Source organism: Taudactylus pleione, unplaced genomic scaffold, assembly GCF_031769625.1.
Source record: "Taudactylus pleione unplaced genomic scaffold, aTauple2 ptg000547l, whole genome shotgun sequence".
Taxonomy (NCBI): Eukaryota; Metazoa; Chordata; class Amphibia; order Anura; family Myobatrachidae; genus Taudactylus; species Taudactylus pleione.
In genome coordinates, this window is record NW_028284949.1 from 385,321 (window position 1) to 405,310 (window position 19,990).

The following is a 19,990-nucleotide window of genomic DNA, read 5'->3' on the forward strand; positions in this document are numbered from 1 at the left end:
TGACCATGTCGGGGAAAGCCCAGTCTGGTGTGGTCGCATCTGATGCCCGGCAAGTGGTTAAAGCATTTCTAGTAAAAGTCAGAGTTTAATAAAACTTATCTTTATAAAAAGAGTGCCCCCCAAAAGGTGTCTTTTCTTCTGCATATTCATCTAGGAGGAATCCCCTGATAAATAAACATATTATGTAGAACTTAAACTTGGGATCAACAATGTAGGAATCTTGGCCCACCCCCCCAAAGTGGCCACCTGTGTCTGCTCTCCGGCATCTCCCTGGTAGCAGATACTAAAATAACTGAGGTTTGCATAGAACAGAGGGCATATAAACCTCTAGACAGGGATGGAAGGGGTTAATAAAGTGATAGGAGTGGTAATTGAGGATTGACAGTTGTTAAGTCACAGGGATAGGTTGGTGGTTGTTAGGGGCGAGTGGTTACTGGGCTTATCAGTAATAGCTGTAGGATATTCAGCCTCTTTGATTCTGATCTCCCACCCTCCCTCCCCCTATTGTCTTGTGTCGGCTTTATTTCAAGGCAGGGGAAGACCGGCAATCTGTAAAGCGTCCATATTGCTGCAGTAGGAGCGGTGCACACCCGTTCAATGCACTGGTTACGCTGGTTTCACTCTACTAGGGTCAGCAGCACCTCTCATCCGGGAGGGCTGAAATGGTGCATCGGTATGGGTGTTGGATACCGCTCACTTGCTAGAAAGGGAGAGTTGGCCCTTGCAAGTATCTCACTTAGCATTAAGGGATAGTTGGCCCTGGTAAGTTGTGTGACATCTTTTGCCTTTTGCCTAAGTCAAGCTGGCGCCGGTGGTTTGCCGTTCTTTCCTCTGCCACCATACTCATTGTTATAAATAAATAAAGCTGACCTATTATTTTAAATGGCATTAACTTAGTCTGTGTCTTTATTTTGAGAAAATATGGTATGAAAGATCTTGTGGTTACAGCCATCATCGGCAATAGAGCGTTAAAAGTATGCACTATACTCAGGTCACATTGATATAACACACCTGATACACACTGATCACTATACACAGGTCACATTGATATAACACACCTGATACACACTGATCACTATACACAGGTCACATTGATATAACACACCTGATACACACTGATCACTATACACAGGTCACATTGATATCACACACCTGATACACACTGATCACTATACACAGGTTGCACCAATATTACATACCTTATACACTCTGATTACTAAACACAGCTCACACAAATATCACACAGATGATATACACGCCTCTTCATTACAGCATGTATAAAAGTTCATATCTAAGGGTAAATATATGAATGGCGGGTTTGCTAAGGTTTTAATACTCCTGCAAATCGCCTGCATATTGGAGCACCAAACCACCAATATAATATCATCAGTTTTAATGGGCTTTTATTAAACAGGATCCGGTCACATGGTCAACAATTACCATGTTGACATTCATATTGTCGACACCACAATGACTAGAATGTCCACATGGTTCAACATTTCGACAAGCACTGCACCAACATCCTCAGAATATTGATATGTTCACAATATCAAAATCTGGAGGGAGAGTAGGGTTAGGGATAGCTTGAACAATACTCACCAGAATGCTGCTTCTCAGACATCTTCACTGGAACTTCTCCTCATGTGACCGCTGGGACCCACAAGATGATTCTGGAGACACCATTGCTGATGGAAGCAGATAAGATGGTTTGGTTACAGTTTATCCTGTCAACATGTCATCCATGTAAACACAATTAGTGTTATAATGGTCACTGTTGACATGCTAAGCATGTCAATATTCTCGTGTCGACCTTATGCTTGTTAACATTATGACTGATGACCTATCATACCACACCCTTCTAAACCACCATCAATGTCCACCTGTTTTATGGTGGATTTGTAGTGATTTTTTCCTGGGGTTTTGACAACACAGCTACAATACTTCTGCATCTCTCTGGCCAATCAGACGTTAAGGAATCACAATACACATATGAGGACCCAGGTGGCAGCACAGATGGTGTTGTGGTTAGTATTACTGCCTCACAGCACCGAGGTTGTGGGTTCGATTTCCACTACAGTCCTTTCTGCATGGAGCAGGGGCGTATTTTTAATGGGTGCAGGAAGTGCGGTGCACACAGGCCTCTGGAACCAGGGGTGGGCCCAAACTGCACACCCTGCACCCATAATATACTTACCACTCCGGAGTCCCAAGTCTGGGGGGCAGGTGCTGTAAAAAAAGGCTGAAAAATGGCCACTGCGGCCACTTTCCCGCTGTATGCGCAGTACAGGGAAAATGGTCGCTGCGGCCATTTTCCCGGTGACCTGCACATGCGCTATAGACTCTGAGCACACTCTAGTGCCCAGAGTCTATAAGTGCGGTGCTGGCCATGCACTGCTCAGTGCACTGCCGGCCGCCGGAGGGAGAGGAGGAGGCCCGTGACAGGGCCTCTCTAGAAATGCCCCTGGTGTGGAGTTTGTATATTCTCTCCATTCTTGTGAATATATAATCTCTTACTCGATCCTACTCTTGCCTATGATAAAAAGTAATTTGGCAACATATTGAGAATTGTAACATCTCAGTACAATACCATTTTTGTGTTTCATGTACAGTATGCCATAAGGAAACAGTGAGTACTAATTGAAAAATGTTGTCAAAACTCCAGTGATGTCCTGTGGGGCTCCAATTAGCTGGTCTTCTGGTGCCTGCCCTGTGACCCTGGTTATCTGCAGTGTGGAAAAGCTGACCAGGGTCACAATGCAGAAGCTGGGAGACCAGCTGACAGGAGCCCCAGAGGACATCACTGCAGCAATGATCAACGGTGATAAGTAATTAATTAGATCAGGAATACAGTATGTGAGATATAAACCTTTAATGATCGAGCACTTACAGGTAACACCTCACGTGTTGTTTTAATTATATTAATCCATTTAAGTGCAAGTTTGTAAAAGTAAACTTGCACTATCAAACTTGCATACAGTTTCGCTAATTCATGGTAATCACAGCAAGATCACGCAACTTATCTAGAAATTGCAACCTGGACGAAGGGCATGAAGTGTGGAAATAATTCAGGACCCCAAAAAAAGGACCATATAGAAGGCTGCTAGTGGTAATAGTGAAAGTACGGGAGGTTCTTAAAATATGTCAAATAGCTGATATTTGCATTTTGTATTAATGGTGGAAAAATGATAGCAAGCAAGTGTTGTTTTTAGCAAATTAAAGCCTTTCCATCATTCTGGGATACAGAAAAATGTATGTCAAGTTATTTTTCAGTGTCTTGCTACAAGTTTTCAAAAACACAGAAAAATTGTTTGTTTTTTGAAAATGTTTTCAATGAATTTTTGCAATGAATTACAGAACATAGCAAACACTTTCATATATAGATAAGGTTATAAATTAGAAATAATAGAATGAATATAAATAGACCTTGAAATGACACTTAATACGAAACTGAATGTTAGATGATCTCTCTTAAAGTTACAGAATTCACAGATGAATTATTAAAGTTATATCAGCAATAAGTATGATATAAGGAGAAGTAAGGAGGGAGGATGAAAGAAAGGGAATGAAGGGGAAAAGTGGGGTGCCAGCCAGAGCTCACCACCAGTGCGATTTAATCAATAATATACTGAAATACAGTTATATGGTAGTTAAAGGGGATTCAGCCTCAACGTGGTCTGTTCAAGGCCTCCGGACTTTTATAAAATTGGCTGAGGTATCATGCAATATTGAATATATTCTCTCCATGTGATATGTGGTCCATATAGCATTGATGGTGGCTGAGATAGACAGGGGTGTGGTCGATTTTCAGTGACATTTTGCTGAGTTTAAAATATGTTTAATTCATTTCTGCATTGGTCAAGAGAGATGAAGAATAATAGAGAATACAGTATAACAGACTATTAGGCATTTATATCCCGGTAATTGATCTTATTAGGTGATGAACTGCCAAGCAATAGAGTTGTATAACCAAAAAGAACCACAAAATGTGCAGCAAGGATCCCTATTGACCACAGTTGCACCATCAAAGGTCTATAGAAGTTCAATAAATTTAAATGAAGTCATGTGTAGTCATGTGTACCAGCGATAGTATAGCTTATAAGAATTTTCCTTCACACATACTGAGATGGAGATTTTAGCCACCTCTAAGAGGATTTTGGACCATTCCATGGGGGGGACAAAGTTTCACCCACCTCTCGCTCCCATGCTAGTTGGAAAGAAGAGATGTTCAATGGATTTTGTACTCTGTGTCCAAATCACACTGCACGTGCATTTGATCTTCTCGCACAGAGACGCAGGACACAATCGAATGCACAGTCTGAGAATTTTAATGGGCTTTCCAGGAAGGGCAACAGGGTGGCGAAGCTGATGCAGACGTGTCCCATTGGAAGATGCACAGCCTCTCACACAGAAGGCCATGGGTTGATAGTGAAATTGCACCTGCCATAGGTGCAAGTTACGATGGTACGACTGATGGTCTATCTAAAGATGCATCAGACAGAAATGCTGCAAGTGGGCATCTCAGTTGTTTGAAAATCTGACATGGCTGCTCTGCGTCCATCTCAGATTCAGGCCCCACATTCTGTGATTCAATTGTCATAGACGCACCCTGCTGGGCGTCTATACGAATAGGCACCCGATGGAGCAATTCAATAGTTGATCCATTTGGACGCCTAAAGCTGCGGGGGGGATGACATTCCTTCTCACAGCTTGCTGAGGTATACTTGCCGACTTATGAATTCTCCTCCAGGGAGAAGCCTGGGGAGGAGAAGCTGGTGGGTGGAGTTGAGGGTGGGACAGGACAGATTGCATAATTAAGCTCCGCCCCTTTTGCCGTGACAATACCTGTTTCAAATAGGAATTGTGTCATTAGGCCCCAACCCCCAAGGCATGGACCTGCCAATCCCCACTAATATTCTCCCCATTCTGCCCACTTTACTAGGAAGTCGGCAGAATGTGGGAGAAGTGTTTACCCATCCTGGGGTGTAGGGGTTAACCAAAAAATCAGGAGCCTCCCGCAAATTCTGGGAGGGTAGGCATGTATGTGCTGAGGTGCAAGAAGAAATGTGTCTAAAATCCCATTTTTCGGTGCCCTGATGGTGGTTTGGGTGCCCTAACTATTACTGTGCATGGCTAAACCCAGTGCTTGTGGGTGTGGTAAATGCTAATGGTTACCTACATGGAGAAACAATTGAATTGCTCCATTGGGCACCTATTTGTATAGACACCAGTGGCGTCACAAAGGGGGTGCGTACTGCGCCCAGGTGTCACTCGCCGAGGGGTGACACCAAGGTGCAGGCTCCCCCTCAGTGACAGGAGCTGGGTGCTGCACTGTAGCATGAGGGAGCCAGCACTGCCCGTGCCTGCACCTCCTGCACCCCCCCCACCCCATTGATAGGGTTAAACATGGGCCGTGGACCGTGTTTCCGCCACGCCCTCTTCCCGAGGCCACACACTCTTTCCTGAGGCCATGCCCCTTTTTGGCCACCCCAAGTGTCACTGCAGGGAGGGACGCCACTGATAGGCACCCAGCAGGGGGCGTCTGTAACATTTGTGTAATCCCCTATACCCTCTAAAGGGACACTAGGTTACTAACTCTTATGTAATCTTTTTTACCCACCCTTAAACTCATGTTAAGTGGTGTACCTACTATTACTATTAATTCAGTGCCTACTTGGGAAAACAAATGAGAATAAACTCACGCTTAAACTATATCACTGCATGTTTATAATATTACTTAAGTTCACAACTGACACTCACAAATAATAACATATTGTATAGACATTATGTAATCACATAACCAAATTACAATATGAGTGGTAAAATTTAACTGAACAGAGTAACACTCAATCCTTGTATAGAAATGAATAACTTATATGTCTATAGTGGTAATACAAGTCATATTTTACTGTAACACCTGTGGTCCTCAACTTGTTTAATATGGGGTAAGTGCTTTACACCACTGTCAGTTTGTAGTCCCTTTGACACTTGTCGATAAGATAATATGCTGTTCCTAACTTTTAGTATATAAAAGTTCTGTTGTCGGAATATCCTTTGATGGTAACGTTTCCTTTATGCTGCTGTCTATATCCACTTCTGGAACATAAAGGAAAGAATCTGTATATGGTGCACAGCTGTATTGTAAAATATAACTTTTATTATATTAAAATTAAAATGTTTACATAAATTCTATCTAAGGTTGATTTAAATTAAAATAGCGAAATAAATGTGACATATTAAGTGAAAAAGTGCAAGTAAGTGTAAATGTGTATGTTAAAATACACTGTGTGCCTGTATATGGTCTTCCTATTATATATATATATATATATATACATATATATATAATGTCTTAGTTCCTCATTTTAATTGGTGTGAGAAGAAACCATTGAATATTAATAAGATATACATGGGTTAATGGTAGTTGTATTAATTTGTATATAGATACATTCCTCTATTATCTGTATCTGTAGAAACTTATGGAATTTGCGCTTCAAAATACGAGTGCAGCCACTAGACTTCAAATTGGAGGTCACTATCTCCAAAAAACTGCCAACTATTACAAAAACAATAAGTTGGGAGCTCTCTACTGGGTTTCAGTATATACTTCTGTAATCGGAAATTAACTTTCAAGACTCACATAAAGGAAGTTCTTATTGTTCAAATGAGAATTCAGTCACAGATATCCATCCATCGACATGGGTAGTTTAAGATAACTTTTAATCAATCATATGGCTCACAGGAACCGCACATAAAAAAGAAGATAAAAATCACATATAGTGAAGTACAGACAACAATTTTATGTTTCTGAAAAACAAGGCTCCACCAATGGTGGGATAAACTGCGTACCAGAGGTGAAGGTGTAATCAGTACACCAGCATACTTGTAATGAATTCTCATTTGAACAATAAGGACTTTCTGATTACAGAAGTATATACTGAAACCCAGTAGAGAGCGCCTAACTTATTGTTTTTGTAATAGTTATCTGTAGAACGTGTATTCTAAATTTAGATACAAAGTTATATTGTGCAAGACTTTTGCAACAATTGTAACTATGCTTCTTCCCTTAGTAATGTGCATATAACTCACTATCTCTAATGTAAGGATTTAACCTCCTAACTGTCCAATTGTATCTCAATATGTTATATAGTATATTGGAGTGCGAGTATATTTAACAATGTATTATATCCTACTATATTAATACTTAATATTGGCTTAAATTGTAAAGGATATATTATGTTGATAGATTTATTAATTCTTTCTCAACTTGAATAATAAACAATTAATTCTAACACTGCTGTATACACTGACATTCTGACGACTGCAGTGTTCTGCCGTGTGTCTGACACCAGGGGCATAGGGAGGGTGGTGCCGCCGGTGCCTCCGCACAGGGCAGAATCCTTCCAGGGTCACCGGCCACACACTTTCTGGCTCTGGAGGTCTGCAGGAGGAGACTTCCTGCAGCGGTGCGCAGCGCACCAGGAAAGCCAGCGGATGGTCCCGCTCACCCTCCATCCCCTGTATGGAAAGGTAGGTGCACAGGGTGAGGAGGGGGAGGAGGGGGGCTGGGGGGAGTGAGAGGGGCAGCAGTGCTGCACAGGGTGCACTGCCGTCCAGGTATGGCACTGCCTGACACACATCTAGCACACATTGTAAATCCAAATTCGGCAGATAAGGACTTATCTTCCCTTTGTATGAATGATAAGATATGCCAGCTGCTCAGTATGCTGGCTGGAAGTGTCAGAAACTGCAGGCTGTGCTGTTCAATTCAAAGGCATCACTTATCAAGTGTGCAGTGAATAATAATTAGTTTGGTCACATACACACTGACACACTACTATTCCATGTAGAAGCATTGGTTATGGAGTGTGCAGTGAATATTAATTAGTTTAATCGCACACACGCTGACACGCTGCTATACAGTGTCTATTATCAGGTGTTCATTTCACCGGGCATCAGCAGTATATTAAGCAGTGTACATTTTATATTATTTAAACAGACATTATTTTTTGACCACAGGCACACAGCATGGACGCTGACGCGCGTTTCGCTGTATCGCTTTTACAAGGCTACTTCTGGAATGCAGCCACTCAGCTGCAGTTATGGGCTGTGACTCTGGCCCCTCACAGCCTCTGCTCACCGCTGATCCCACCATGCAGCTCCCCATTGCGACCACTGCTGCTGCTCCATCCCCATGACCTCAGCCTCTGACCCGGCTCCTGGGACCAACACTACCGGTCACTCCACTAAAGTGCCACATGGTGAGCTGCTTACTGGGACGCTGCTGTAAACCTGCTTGCCCAGCTCTGGCTGGGCTCCCTCTCCAAATCCGCCTCCCTGTGCCCAGGAGCCTATCTACCACTCAGCTGTCACCTGGGGCACAGGGGGGGTGAGCACTCCAGCCCTCTTAGTCTGCTGTCAGCTCCTCCAATCTGTCTCTGTCCCTGGTGCAAAAAGTATTTTTTTAAAAATGGGGATACATTTTCACCACTGTTTAGGTGACGAAAAAAAGTGCAGAATTTTGGATTTGGGGTGCAGACTTTAAAAAAAGTAGTTTGCACCCCTTGGAATGCCCCCCAAAGGTTTTCTGTGTCAATTTTTTAAGAAAATGTCCTCTGGACACCCCAAAAAAGGTACTTTCATTTTGGGGGTGATAAAAAAATATGGGGGACAAACTTCTAAAGTAGCAAAATTGATTCCCGAGAGGTCCCCAAGTATGCGGCAGGAGTTTTCTAGAATACGGGTGGTAGTGGCAGGTGCATTTTTGAAGAATTTTAAAAAATAACTTTAGGGACTTAAAATTATGCTTGCACCCAATGTACCCCAAATTTGATGGGACTAGTTATTTTTTTCCCAAAAAAACCCCTAAGTGCTGTTATTTACCACTTCTTCTAAAGCCGCATTTATGCACCTGCCGTGGCTATTTAAAACCCTGACAACCTTCAGCAGGCCAAATCAGGGGTTACCCATAGTGACCCCCCATGTCAGGACATCTTTTGGGGGGTGACAGCATGATTTCCCCAAAAACTGACAGGACTTTTTTCGATACCTTTCCGCCGGGTCTCGTTTTCGCTGGATCCTAATTGAATATGGGGATAAGCGGGCAAGCGCCCTATACTTTATCCCAGGAAAAACCTCCGATGATGGCAAAAAGTCAGAGCTTGAACTTTTTGCCTCAAATTGAATATGGCCCTAAAGTAGTCGCAGCAGCGTCCAAACCTGAATGAGACCCTAATGTCTCATATACAAATGGACTATCACAAGAGCTATGAGAATGTCTCTGGCTATGTCACCTCATTAGATGTAGATATATGTAGCAGTGTCCCGCCACAATATAACATACATTTAAAAATTAACACTATATGGAACCATTTTATATCCGTGCAGACAACTTTTACACACATGCATGCGTTTATGTACATATAGACTTGCCATACTGGCCCTTTAAACCGGGACACATGAATTACACAGGGTCTGTGACTGGCTGACTTCAAGTCTGTATTTCACCTGGTTTTAATGAGCCACAGAAACTGTGTAATCCATGAGTGTCCCGGTTTAAAGGGATAGTATAGTAAGCCTTTGTATGTATGTAATGGAGCATACACACGGTCATATTTGTCAGATCTGTCAGATGAACGATTGAACAATTTTACCAAAGATTTGATCGATTTGAATGATTGAACGATTTTTGACTGCATTAAAATTAATGGAATCGTCCAAGTCTGACTGCAAACACATCAGATGTCAGATATCGTTATCTGACCATCGGGAACGCGCATCGTCCATCATTCAGGCATGTCAGATATGTCAGATTTTCCTTCAGATATGAACGACTGAATGATTTCTAAAATCGTTATCATTCAGATCTGAAGAAAAATCTGACCGTGTGTATGCACCATATGATTCATTGCCTACTTTTCAAAAAGCATTTCCGGGAGATTGTGAAAGCAGCACCAATGAACGCGGTGGTAAAGTGGGCATGTACTACTACATCTGTGAGGCGTGTCATAAACCTGACTTACTTCCAAATGTAAATGTGAACAAAAGCAGAGAGTAAGATCTATTTGTTGATGAAAACACACTGATACTAATCAGAAAATTCATATAGCCATAGGGATCATTGGGGTAGATGTATGATAGCGGCACTTAACGTGCCGCTATAATGCTTCCTGCTACGCCTCTTTACCAAGGCGAAGCAGGAAGCACTACCGATCAGATGTAAGAACATCTCATCGGCCGGAGAGGGGGAGCGTTAATTCCCCCCTCTAGCGCTACCCACTAGAGACCCGCCTAGTGCTGATGCCCTGTGTCTCTGTCCCGGCCGGCTCCACTGAGCATGTGCGGGATCTCGCAAGTATCGCAACATTCCCGTGTGCAGCCTGGAGCCGGCAGCCGCCACAGCAGGGACAGCACTGTCCCTGCTGTGGAGATAGGGCAGCGCCAGGCTGTAGCTGTCGATAACGACAGCTACAGCGGGCTGAATGGTCAGACGATCTGACCATTCATACATGGCCCAGGCTATTGGCGCTGCTATCTTGTAGATAGCAGCGCTGATAATGACAGGGGCGCATAGCTCCCCTGTCATTTACTGCCCAGACCCCCGATCATACATCGAGGAGAAGTGGTATCAGCGCACTTAACATGCGCTGATACCGTTTCTGGGCTTCTCCCCCATTGTGCCTTATACCCAATGCAGGGAAATTATACTAATGATCCAATTTGAATATATATATCTGTTTTTTTAATATAACAGCTTCATAATGGGGTTAAGGTGCAATCGGGGAGATTGCTAGACTCTTCAGGGAAATTGCTACTATTTCATGGTGTCTCCCTGACAATGAGGGAGAGTTGGCAAGTATGGTATAAATGTATGTGTATATTTATGTGTGTAATTGTATGTGTGTATATTGTAACAAAGCTTCCCAGGACATTGTATATGTGAGGGAGTCAGGCAGCCCATAGGCAATGAGTGAGAGACAGGTCATAGCCAGTGTAGATTTGGTGGAAATGAGGCTTGGACTTAGGGAACGTCAGCCAGGTGGGGCTGAGAAACAGGAATGAGGTTTGGAGTGCGGGGGTGTAAGTGAGGTGGGGATTACAAATAGACACAAGGTTTTTGCAGCATCAGCTCGAAGGGCGATGGTAGTTTAGAGTAAAAAGGAGAAGTACTGTAGTTATTGTGGGCAGGGTGATGACAATAATGCAATTCTCCTACAGGAAGGACAGACAAATAAACTACGTTTTCTTTTCAGAACACCCAGCTGTATGCGATATACACAATGTAACTTCTATTGGTACAGAAATACGTCTGGAATAGTCACAGTGCCGGAGGAAGGCTAAGCTGGAGCAGGTAATATAATATCTTTATTACATATTGCATTATATTCCCTACCCTCCAACATGACCCATTGCATTAGGTACAAAACACTCTCATACCTCCCAACATGACCCTCTCCCAGAGGCACACAATGCTCTGGTAAGAGGCAGGGCTGCAGCGCAGTTCAAAATTCCAATAGGGGAGCCACACCAACTGCCACCCCAAATACTGGCTGGGACTCACTGGCAGTTGGTGTGACTCCCCTATTTGAATTTTGGACTGTGCTGCATCCTCACCTCTGGAGTCACCACCAATCATAAATTACCAGGAAAGTCCAGGACCAGAGCATTGTGTCCCTCCTGGAGAGGGTCATGTTGGGAGGTATGTACTCTGCTCCTGGACTTCCCACCTAATATATGATTGCAGTCACCTGTGTTGACTAGGTAATTGATGAGACAGCACAGGTGGCTGCAATCATAAATTATGAGGGAAGTCCAGGAGCAGAGTATTTTTTACCTAATGGAATGGGTCATGTTGGAGGGTCTAATATTCTATTATCATGGGCGTAACTACCATAGGTGCCAGGGGTGCAGCTGTTATGAGGCCAAGAGCTAAGGGGGAGCCATCTTCCTTATCAAAGTAACATGTGTTATATACATATTTGTATGTCCTCCCGGGACCTGCGGGAGGTTTCCGATCTTTTTGGGTAACCCCTCCGCACCCTCCGGGAAAGTAGACACTTCTCCCGCATTCTACCCACTTCCTAGCCAAGGTTCAGGGATGCTACAGGGACCAAAGGGGGTATGAACCTTTTAATTTGGTTAGTAATAAATGGGTAAACCAGTATTGTATCAGGATGTCTTTATTTAGAAATGATATTTCATCTTTAAAATAATTATTACAGGTAGCTTGCTGGGACCTGTTTTCCACCTTTAAAGAATAATATTATTTTTACTTTATTTTTTTTATCAGGAAAATTTTTATTGAACACTTTTCCTACTTAGTATGAACAATTAAAAAATGTAAATAAAAAATACTAATAACAAAAATAAATAACAAAAGACTAATAAGAGTTGCCGTCAGAGAACAGAACATCATATAACAAAATACATGGGCAAAAAGGGTATTCATAATAATAAGCCAAACCTAACAACAGCACGCTACACATAACGCGGGAGCTCCGTGTGACTCTGTAGCGCCGAGCGTATTTTTGCGCGACTTTTTACCTTTAAATGCATCTTATTCGCACAGTGATGCGAATAGCTAGCACAAGCAGCTTCTGCTGATTAAATGATATGTAGCATGCTTATGTTCTGTGTGTGACTGCAGGTGTATCTGCATGCTAAACACTAGGTTACAGTGTTACAGCTGCTGACACTGTAACATAGCGTTTTGCATGCAGATATACCTGCACTCGAACATAGGCATGCTGCAAATCATTTTAATCAGCAGAAGCTGCTTGTGCTACATATTGCTCTGTGAATAAGACACATTTAAAGGTAAAAAGTTGCACAGAAAAACGCTTAGCGCTACCAAGTCACACCACGGTATGGCAGGGCTATTTAACGTGCAAGGAGGTGAGATGTATGGAATCCCATGCTGTGTATCCTCCTGCTATAATGTCAGAAGTCCCAACTGGTTCAGCCTAGTGCTGACTATTGGAAAATAGGGGAACCCTATGCTGTTTTTCATCCCTATTTTTCAATACCAGAGAGGGATCAGAGGATGGGATGCTGTTGGCTTTTGAGCAGGCTCTTAACTCACTGCATAGTACATCTGGGCTTTCTTTACTTGTAATAAATAAACATTGATGAGCCGATGTTCAATACCTTTCTAAAGTATGTACTTCACCAGACCACGCTGCTGGGTCTCTCACTTCATCAGATGAAGTCCTGGACAAAACGCATTAGGGTGGGACCTTTTTGACCTCACAGGCACTCCCCGGGACTCCAAGCCTGCAGTGGAAATAGAAGTGGACCGACACACTGCAGTGAGTAAGAGACCTAGCGGTGTGGTGAGCGTGTACCCAGCTGTGATCCATTTCCATTTTAAGAAAACTGGTGAGTGCACCCCTGATATTTATTTTTAATATATATATATTTTCAATTGTACAGTTTCTCTAATCATAATGTGTATGATATAATGTGGCTATAATCCAATACTGCCCTTATTAATTGAGGAAACCACCTAGATAATGGCACATGTTTCCCAGATGACCTCAGCAATAGGTCAGTGAGTGATGTCAGACTCCAATAACCAGATTTATCCTGAGTAACCGGCTGTTTATTCCCCACTAGGATACGTACAGTAGGATCAGACAGTCTCCTGCATGATGGCCTATTCCTCACTAAGAGGTGAGTGACAGATACATTATCATTAGCAGTAAGAGCACTGGGGTCCATAATACAGAGCAGTTCAGCCGCAGACACTTTGGGCCAAATGTAATAGGGTGAGAGTTTAGAAAAAGTGAGAGTTTAGCAGTAATCTGTCACATTTCTCGAGTTTTTTCTTCAAAATTGGAAAATATCTGGATGATTTTTTAAATCGTGAGAATTTTTTAAGTCTGAAAAACATGCGAGTTCTCTCTGTTACTTTGTTTTCGGACTCTAATACATTGGCCGAGTTTAAAAAGTGTCAGAAACTCTCACCCTATTACTTTTGGCCCTTTGTGGTAATTACGGGGAAATGTATCAAACATTCTAAAGAGGACAAATGGAGAAATCACCCATTGTAATGAATCATCTTCTAGCTATCATGTATCTAGGACATTCTACAAATTGATAGCTATAGCTAATGATTGGTTGCTATAGACAACAGTGTCAGAGCAGGGTGGCACTGTGCCCTGTGCCTGCTGGGTTGTGTATAAAATACCAGTCGGGATGCCTACTGTCAAAATGCCAACAGCGGCATCCCCATGCTTGGTAACCCTCCCCACCCTGTACCCTAACCCTCCCTGTTAGTGCCTATACCTAACCCTCCCCCCTTGGTGCCTAAACCTAACCTTCCCCCCCTTAGTGCTTAACCCTAATCCCCCTAGTGGTGCCTGACCCTAACCCCCCCAGGCGTGCCTAACCATAACCTCCCCCCCAAAGCCTAACCCTAACCTCCCCCTGTAGTACCTAAACCTAACTTCCCCCCTGGCTAACAGCTAAGACACCCTGGTGTATCTTCATTCAGGATGGCGGCTGTTGAGATTCTGGCGTCGGGATATAGACTAGCGTCGGGATTTCCACAGATCAGCTAATCTGCCTTATTGTATCTGTTACTGATACATGGTAATATACAGCTATATGTCCCAGCATGTCCCCTGCTTTACTACAGCCAGAGGCCACAGATCACCTAATCTGCTGTATGTGATATTTATATACTGTGACCAAGCCTTAGTGTAACTGTTACTGATACATGGTAATATACAGCTATATGTCCCAGCATGTCCCCTGCTCTACTACAGCCAGAGGCCACAGATCACCTAATCTGCTGTATGTGATATTTATGTACTGTGACCAAGCCTTAGTGTAACTGTTACTGATATATGGTAATATACAGCTATATGTCCCAGCATGTCCCCTGCTCTACTACAGCCAGAGGCCACAGATCACCTAACCTGCTATAAGTGATATTTATATACTGTGACCGTGGGGCCCATTTATTAATGATAGCATTTTCTGCATGCCCTGATCGCATTGCAAAATGCGATCCTATCTGCCGGATGTATTATCCGGGACATGCAGGGAGACGGGCTCCGAAAAGAGCCCGTCCCTGCGATGTCTCCGGACGGCAGTTGGGGCTTCTGCGCATGCGCAGTCCCGCGGACTGCACATGAGCGGCGCCCATTGCCGGCGGAGGGATCTGGGAGATCTCTCCGCCGGCTGATATGCGGTAAGTGCCCATAGGAAACAGCGGCTAACGCTATCTTTAGATAGCGTTAGCTGCTGGGGCCAATATCGGGAATGCTTCGCATTCCCGATATTGATACATTTTGCAGCATCGCATCCCCCATAGAAATCTATGGGGGAGGCGGCTGCCGGCGGCAATGGAGGGATCGCAGCAGGTATCGGAGATACCTGCTGCGGTCCCTCCTTCATACATTCGGGGGATACTAAGTATTTGAGGTAAACCCCCGAAAACAGGTGTTTTCGGGGAATTTACCTCAAATGCACTTTGATAAATGGGCCCCCAAGCCTTAGTGTAACTGTTACTGATATATGGTAATATACAGCTATATGTCCCAGCATTGCCCTGCTCTACTACAGCCAGAGGCCACAGATCACCTAATCTGCTGTATGTGATATTTATATACTGTGACCAAGCCTTAGTGTAACTCTTACTGATACATGGTAATATACAGCTATATGTTCCAGCATGCCCCCTGCTCTACTACAGCCAGAGGCCACAGATCACCTAATCTGCTATAAGTGATATTTATATACTGTGACCAAGCCTTAGTGTAACTGTTACTGATACATGGTAATATACAGCTATATGTCCCAGCATGCCCCCTGCTCTACTACAGTCAGAGGTCACAGATCACCTAATCTGCTGTATGTGATATTTATATACTGTGACCAAGCCTTAGTGTAACTGTTACTGATACATGGTAATAAACAGTTTCCCTGTATAGAATGACTTATACCAAAATGTTTTATATCATTACTCTTTCCTAATTACACTTATTCAGTTGGTCATTAAGGGATTTACCTTTCATTTTGTGGTGCCCTCCTGCATCTTACACTAAGTGCATTGCTTGTACTTTGTTTTCCTCAGTGCTTTTCAGCCCTGTATTTATATTAGAGGTACAGATGTGTATTTCCCCCTAAGATAAGAGACAGCCCTGATGTGGTCGCTACACTGTTTACTGTATCTCCTATTCTGGGTCACCACAAAATAATCATCTCTACTCATAATCATAATATAAAGAAAAGGCTGAAATACTCAGAAGAAAGCCAAGAAGATAAGACAATGTATATAGCTGGAGATGTAGGAGGGTGTTTTCAAGCTAATAATTAAAATGAATCAGAAGTTGGTGATATAGTATTAGTGGTAAAGGTGTGTCTGCATATAACAGTTATAGGACATTACTGTGTTCTCACCAGGGGCTCGGTCTGAGAGGAACAGGACACCTGGAGATATTCTATGTGAGGCTCTGGAAGATCTGACACAATATGACTTCAATAAATTTAAGAACAAGTTGTCTGATTTCTCTGATGGAAGACGAGGCCCCATCCCACGTGGGCGCCTGGAAATGGCAGATTATGTTACCACAAAAAATGTTCTCATAGATGTTTATGGAGAGGAAGCAGCTCTGGATGTGACCATACAGGTTCTCAAGGAGATAAGTCTTATGGGTCCTGCAGAGGACCTCAAGCACCAAGTCATACAGCATGGTGAGTTCCAGTAAGGTGCACAGATAATGGGGGGTTCTCTCATGTGATTTACTTGTGCTTTATAACATAGGAGTGATGGGGTTGGGTATGGGATGCTGGCGTTAAGGATCCCAGCGGTCAGAATCCTGATACCGGCATCCCAACTAGGTTTCCATCCTGACAGCTGTAGGTAAGTATCTCAACATGACCCTAATCCTCCCCCACTAGTGCCTAAACCTAACCTCCCACTCCCTACACCCTAAACCTAACCCTCCCCCGTATTGCCTAACCATATCCCTCCCCCTAGTGCCTAACCCTAACCCACACCCCAACCCTACTACTTGCCTTCGGTATTCTGGCAGTCGGGATGCTGGCGCCGGTATTCTGATAAGTGTTGGTATTCCGGCATTGACATTGTGACCACCGAAATCCCCGCTGTCTGGATATTGAACATATTCCGGAGCAATGCATCCCATGGAATAATGCACTAATCAGTGGTGAGTATACTTGGAGGATTCAGAGGTTAATGCAGGAGGAAACATCACACACAGGATAATCACTATGCTCTTCCTCTTATACTGACTGCAGGAGGAAACATCACTGTGACCGGTCGGCCTCAGCCTCCACTCCCGATCACAGGTTGGGTTTTGATCCCCACTAAATCCTGGGGTGTCAGAGATTCCCACTCACCATCAATGACCACCTGTCACTGACTCTGCCCACTGCACCATGGGCGTTTAATGATGCTGCCACCACCAAACTCTACAATCGGCGTTTGGAACCACTTACTGCTGCATATGCATCGACTAGCTGCAGCCACACCTCCTGATTGGTGTCGGCTGATACCCTCTGATCCCTCGCAATAGACCAGGCTCTGCACGGTAGCTGGCAGAGGGCTTGAGCTTTAGAGCTGATTGGCTCAATCCAGAACAGCCAGAGAACAAAATAGCATTTTGTGCAATTCTGATGATCACAGGATGCAGATGCAGTTGTAGTCACGCAAAGATGCTTATTGCTTACAGTCTTGAATAAGACCCTTCCCCTTAGCTTCAAGGGGGTACAGCATACAGATGATACAGCAGTCTTGATGTTCAAAAAGATATACAAAGATGTCCACATACAGGGCTAACATGCCTTTCTTTTATGCCACTCCAATACCCATTACCACAGGGGGTAAGTCCGCCACGGGTAACACATAATAAACACATCTTACATTTCACAGAAATTAACTCAATTTCATTGTTACCACCCAAAATCATTTGGCTTTCCTAAAACACACAAACTTAGCATAGACTGTCTCTCACATGGTAAATATAACATTTCACAGAAACTGATAAATTGCATTCATTCTTTCAAATACGAGGAAGAATGCATAAAACCAGTTGGCTTTCCCTGTCTTAACACTTCCAGTTCTTAGGAAGCTCAATCCAATAAGAGCTCATTAAACACAAACAAATTGTTTTCCCCAAACTTGCTTGGTATTTTACACAGAGACACACAGGAGACAATCTCAGGGTCATATCAAAGGAAGATTTGGCCATTTGACTTTTCTCACACCTTCACATAGAACACTTCCATCAGCTCTCACCTGGAGTTCACTGACCACAACAGGTCTTTCTATTTATCAGACCTCCTGCTAGGAATATACAATTAGCATCTAATTTCTTGCAGTCACAGAAGCTGGTCATGTCTTATACAGGCATATCCAAAAAGTGCATTTAAACAAGAGATGAGCGGGTCCGGTTCTCTGAGAACTGCACCCACCCGAACTTCCATATCCGAGGCGAGATCTGAGTCTGACTCAGATTTTCCCACCTGACTGGGATCTCAAAGCAAGGCAAAACATCATCATCATCAACCCGCTGTCAGATTATTGTGGGTTTTGTATTGTATAAAAGACCCTGCCCCACGGTGATCAGCGCCATTTGCTTGCTGAGTCCCAAGCTGTCAGGGCTGTGCTTTATCCAAGAGGGTCTACTGTGTTCATCCAGGGGTTACTGTGTCCATCCAGGCGTTGCTATGTCCATTAAGGGTAGGGGCCTGCTGTGTTCATCCAGGGGAAGTGGCTGCTGTGTCCATCCAGGGGCTGCTGTATCCATCCAGGGGTAGTTGTGTCCATCTAGGGCAGGGGCTGCTGTGTCCATCCAGGGGTTGCTGTTTCCATCCAGGGCATGGGCTGCTGTGTCCATCCAGGGGTTTCTGTGTCCATCCAGGGGCAAGGGCTGCTGTGTCCATCCAGGGGCTGCTATGTCCATCAAGGGCAGGGGCTGCTGTGTCCATCCAGGGGTTTCTTTGACCATCCAGGGGCAGGGGCTGCTGTGTCCAACCAGGGGTGCTTTGTCTATCAAATAGTGCTCAGTGTATAAAAAAAGCTAATAAATAATATAATTACTATAAAAATAATATATTATAGATTTTTTTGTGCTGTACCCCAGTGTATTATATTATTTTTTTTTTACTGTGATGCTGCCTGTCAGACGGTAGTGTAACATTCATACACGTATTGTTTGTGACACTGTAAGTGTATAATAAATATTGTCACAATGTAAGTGGAAAACACAGTGTATATAAGAAAGTACTTACGTTATGTGCGCACCCTCCGGGGTATGGAAATCAGTCAAATTTCAAAAGTTCCAGGAAAGGATGTGTTCATTCTCGCTTCAATACTTCTGATCTGAAAATTTTCCACTTTCGTTTTGTTTCAATCTCCTAGATAATGGATACTCTTATCCTATAATGACTTCTCCTCCATAAGGGTATATAAAAGAAAACATATACATTGATCGTATATAGTGAAATATCGTTTATTTCTCACACAAACTTCATTGAAATCTTTAGCCACCAAATGAATACCTCAAGCAGCGTACCAAAGAGAGGGGGTTGTAGATATCTCACACCCACAATGGTATATATGAAGATTCACTCCAAATACCTCCCGGGTATAGGTGCCTGGACTCCCTCCAAATATGTCCTTTTTAGGTGGGATCCTGTCCACCCTTCATCTTAATAGCTGCATCTCCTTATCCACAAACATGTTTGGGCTTTACATAGGCCTTTAACAAGGTGTGTGTTCTTGGTAGGCTTCTATCCTATATACACCCTTAAGACACTTCCCATTGGTTATCAGTCAATTCCTTCTTCCTAGGTGTTAGAAAACCCTTTAGAGTTTGCACACTTGGTCTCTACCCAGTGTACCTCCCTAATGTGTCACTATCCTAATTTAATGTGAGTTCTATTCATTTATAAATGGTAATATTCATAAAAAAATCATAAACAGGGCGTGTGTTCCACCTGTGGAATGCACGTTACTTCCCGT

The 19,990-nt window shown here is 43.4% G+C and overlaps 1 protein-coding gene across 1 annotated transcript in view; it reads left to right on the forward strand.

Moving 5' to 3' along the window:
• Positions 1-19,990, forward strand: part of LOC148500719 (NACHT, LRR and PYD domains-containing protein 3-like) — a 182,833-nt gene that overhangs the window by 58,960 nt on the left and 103,883 nt on the right. Inside the window, 2 exon segments of the mRNA XM_088451423.1 lie at positions 16,130-16,288; positions 16,383-16,695. Coding sequence (XP_088307549.1) covers positions 16,130-16,288; positions 16,383-16,695 — 472 coding nt within the window.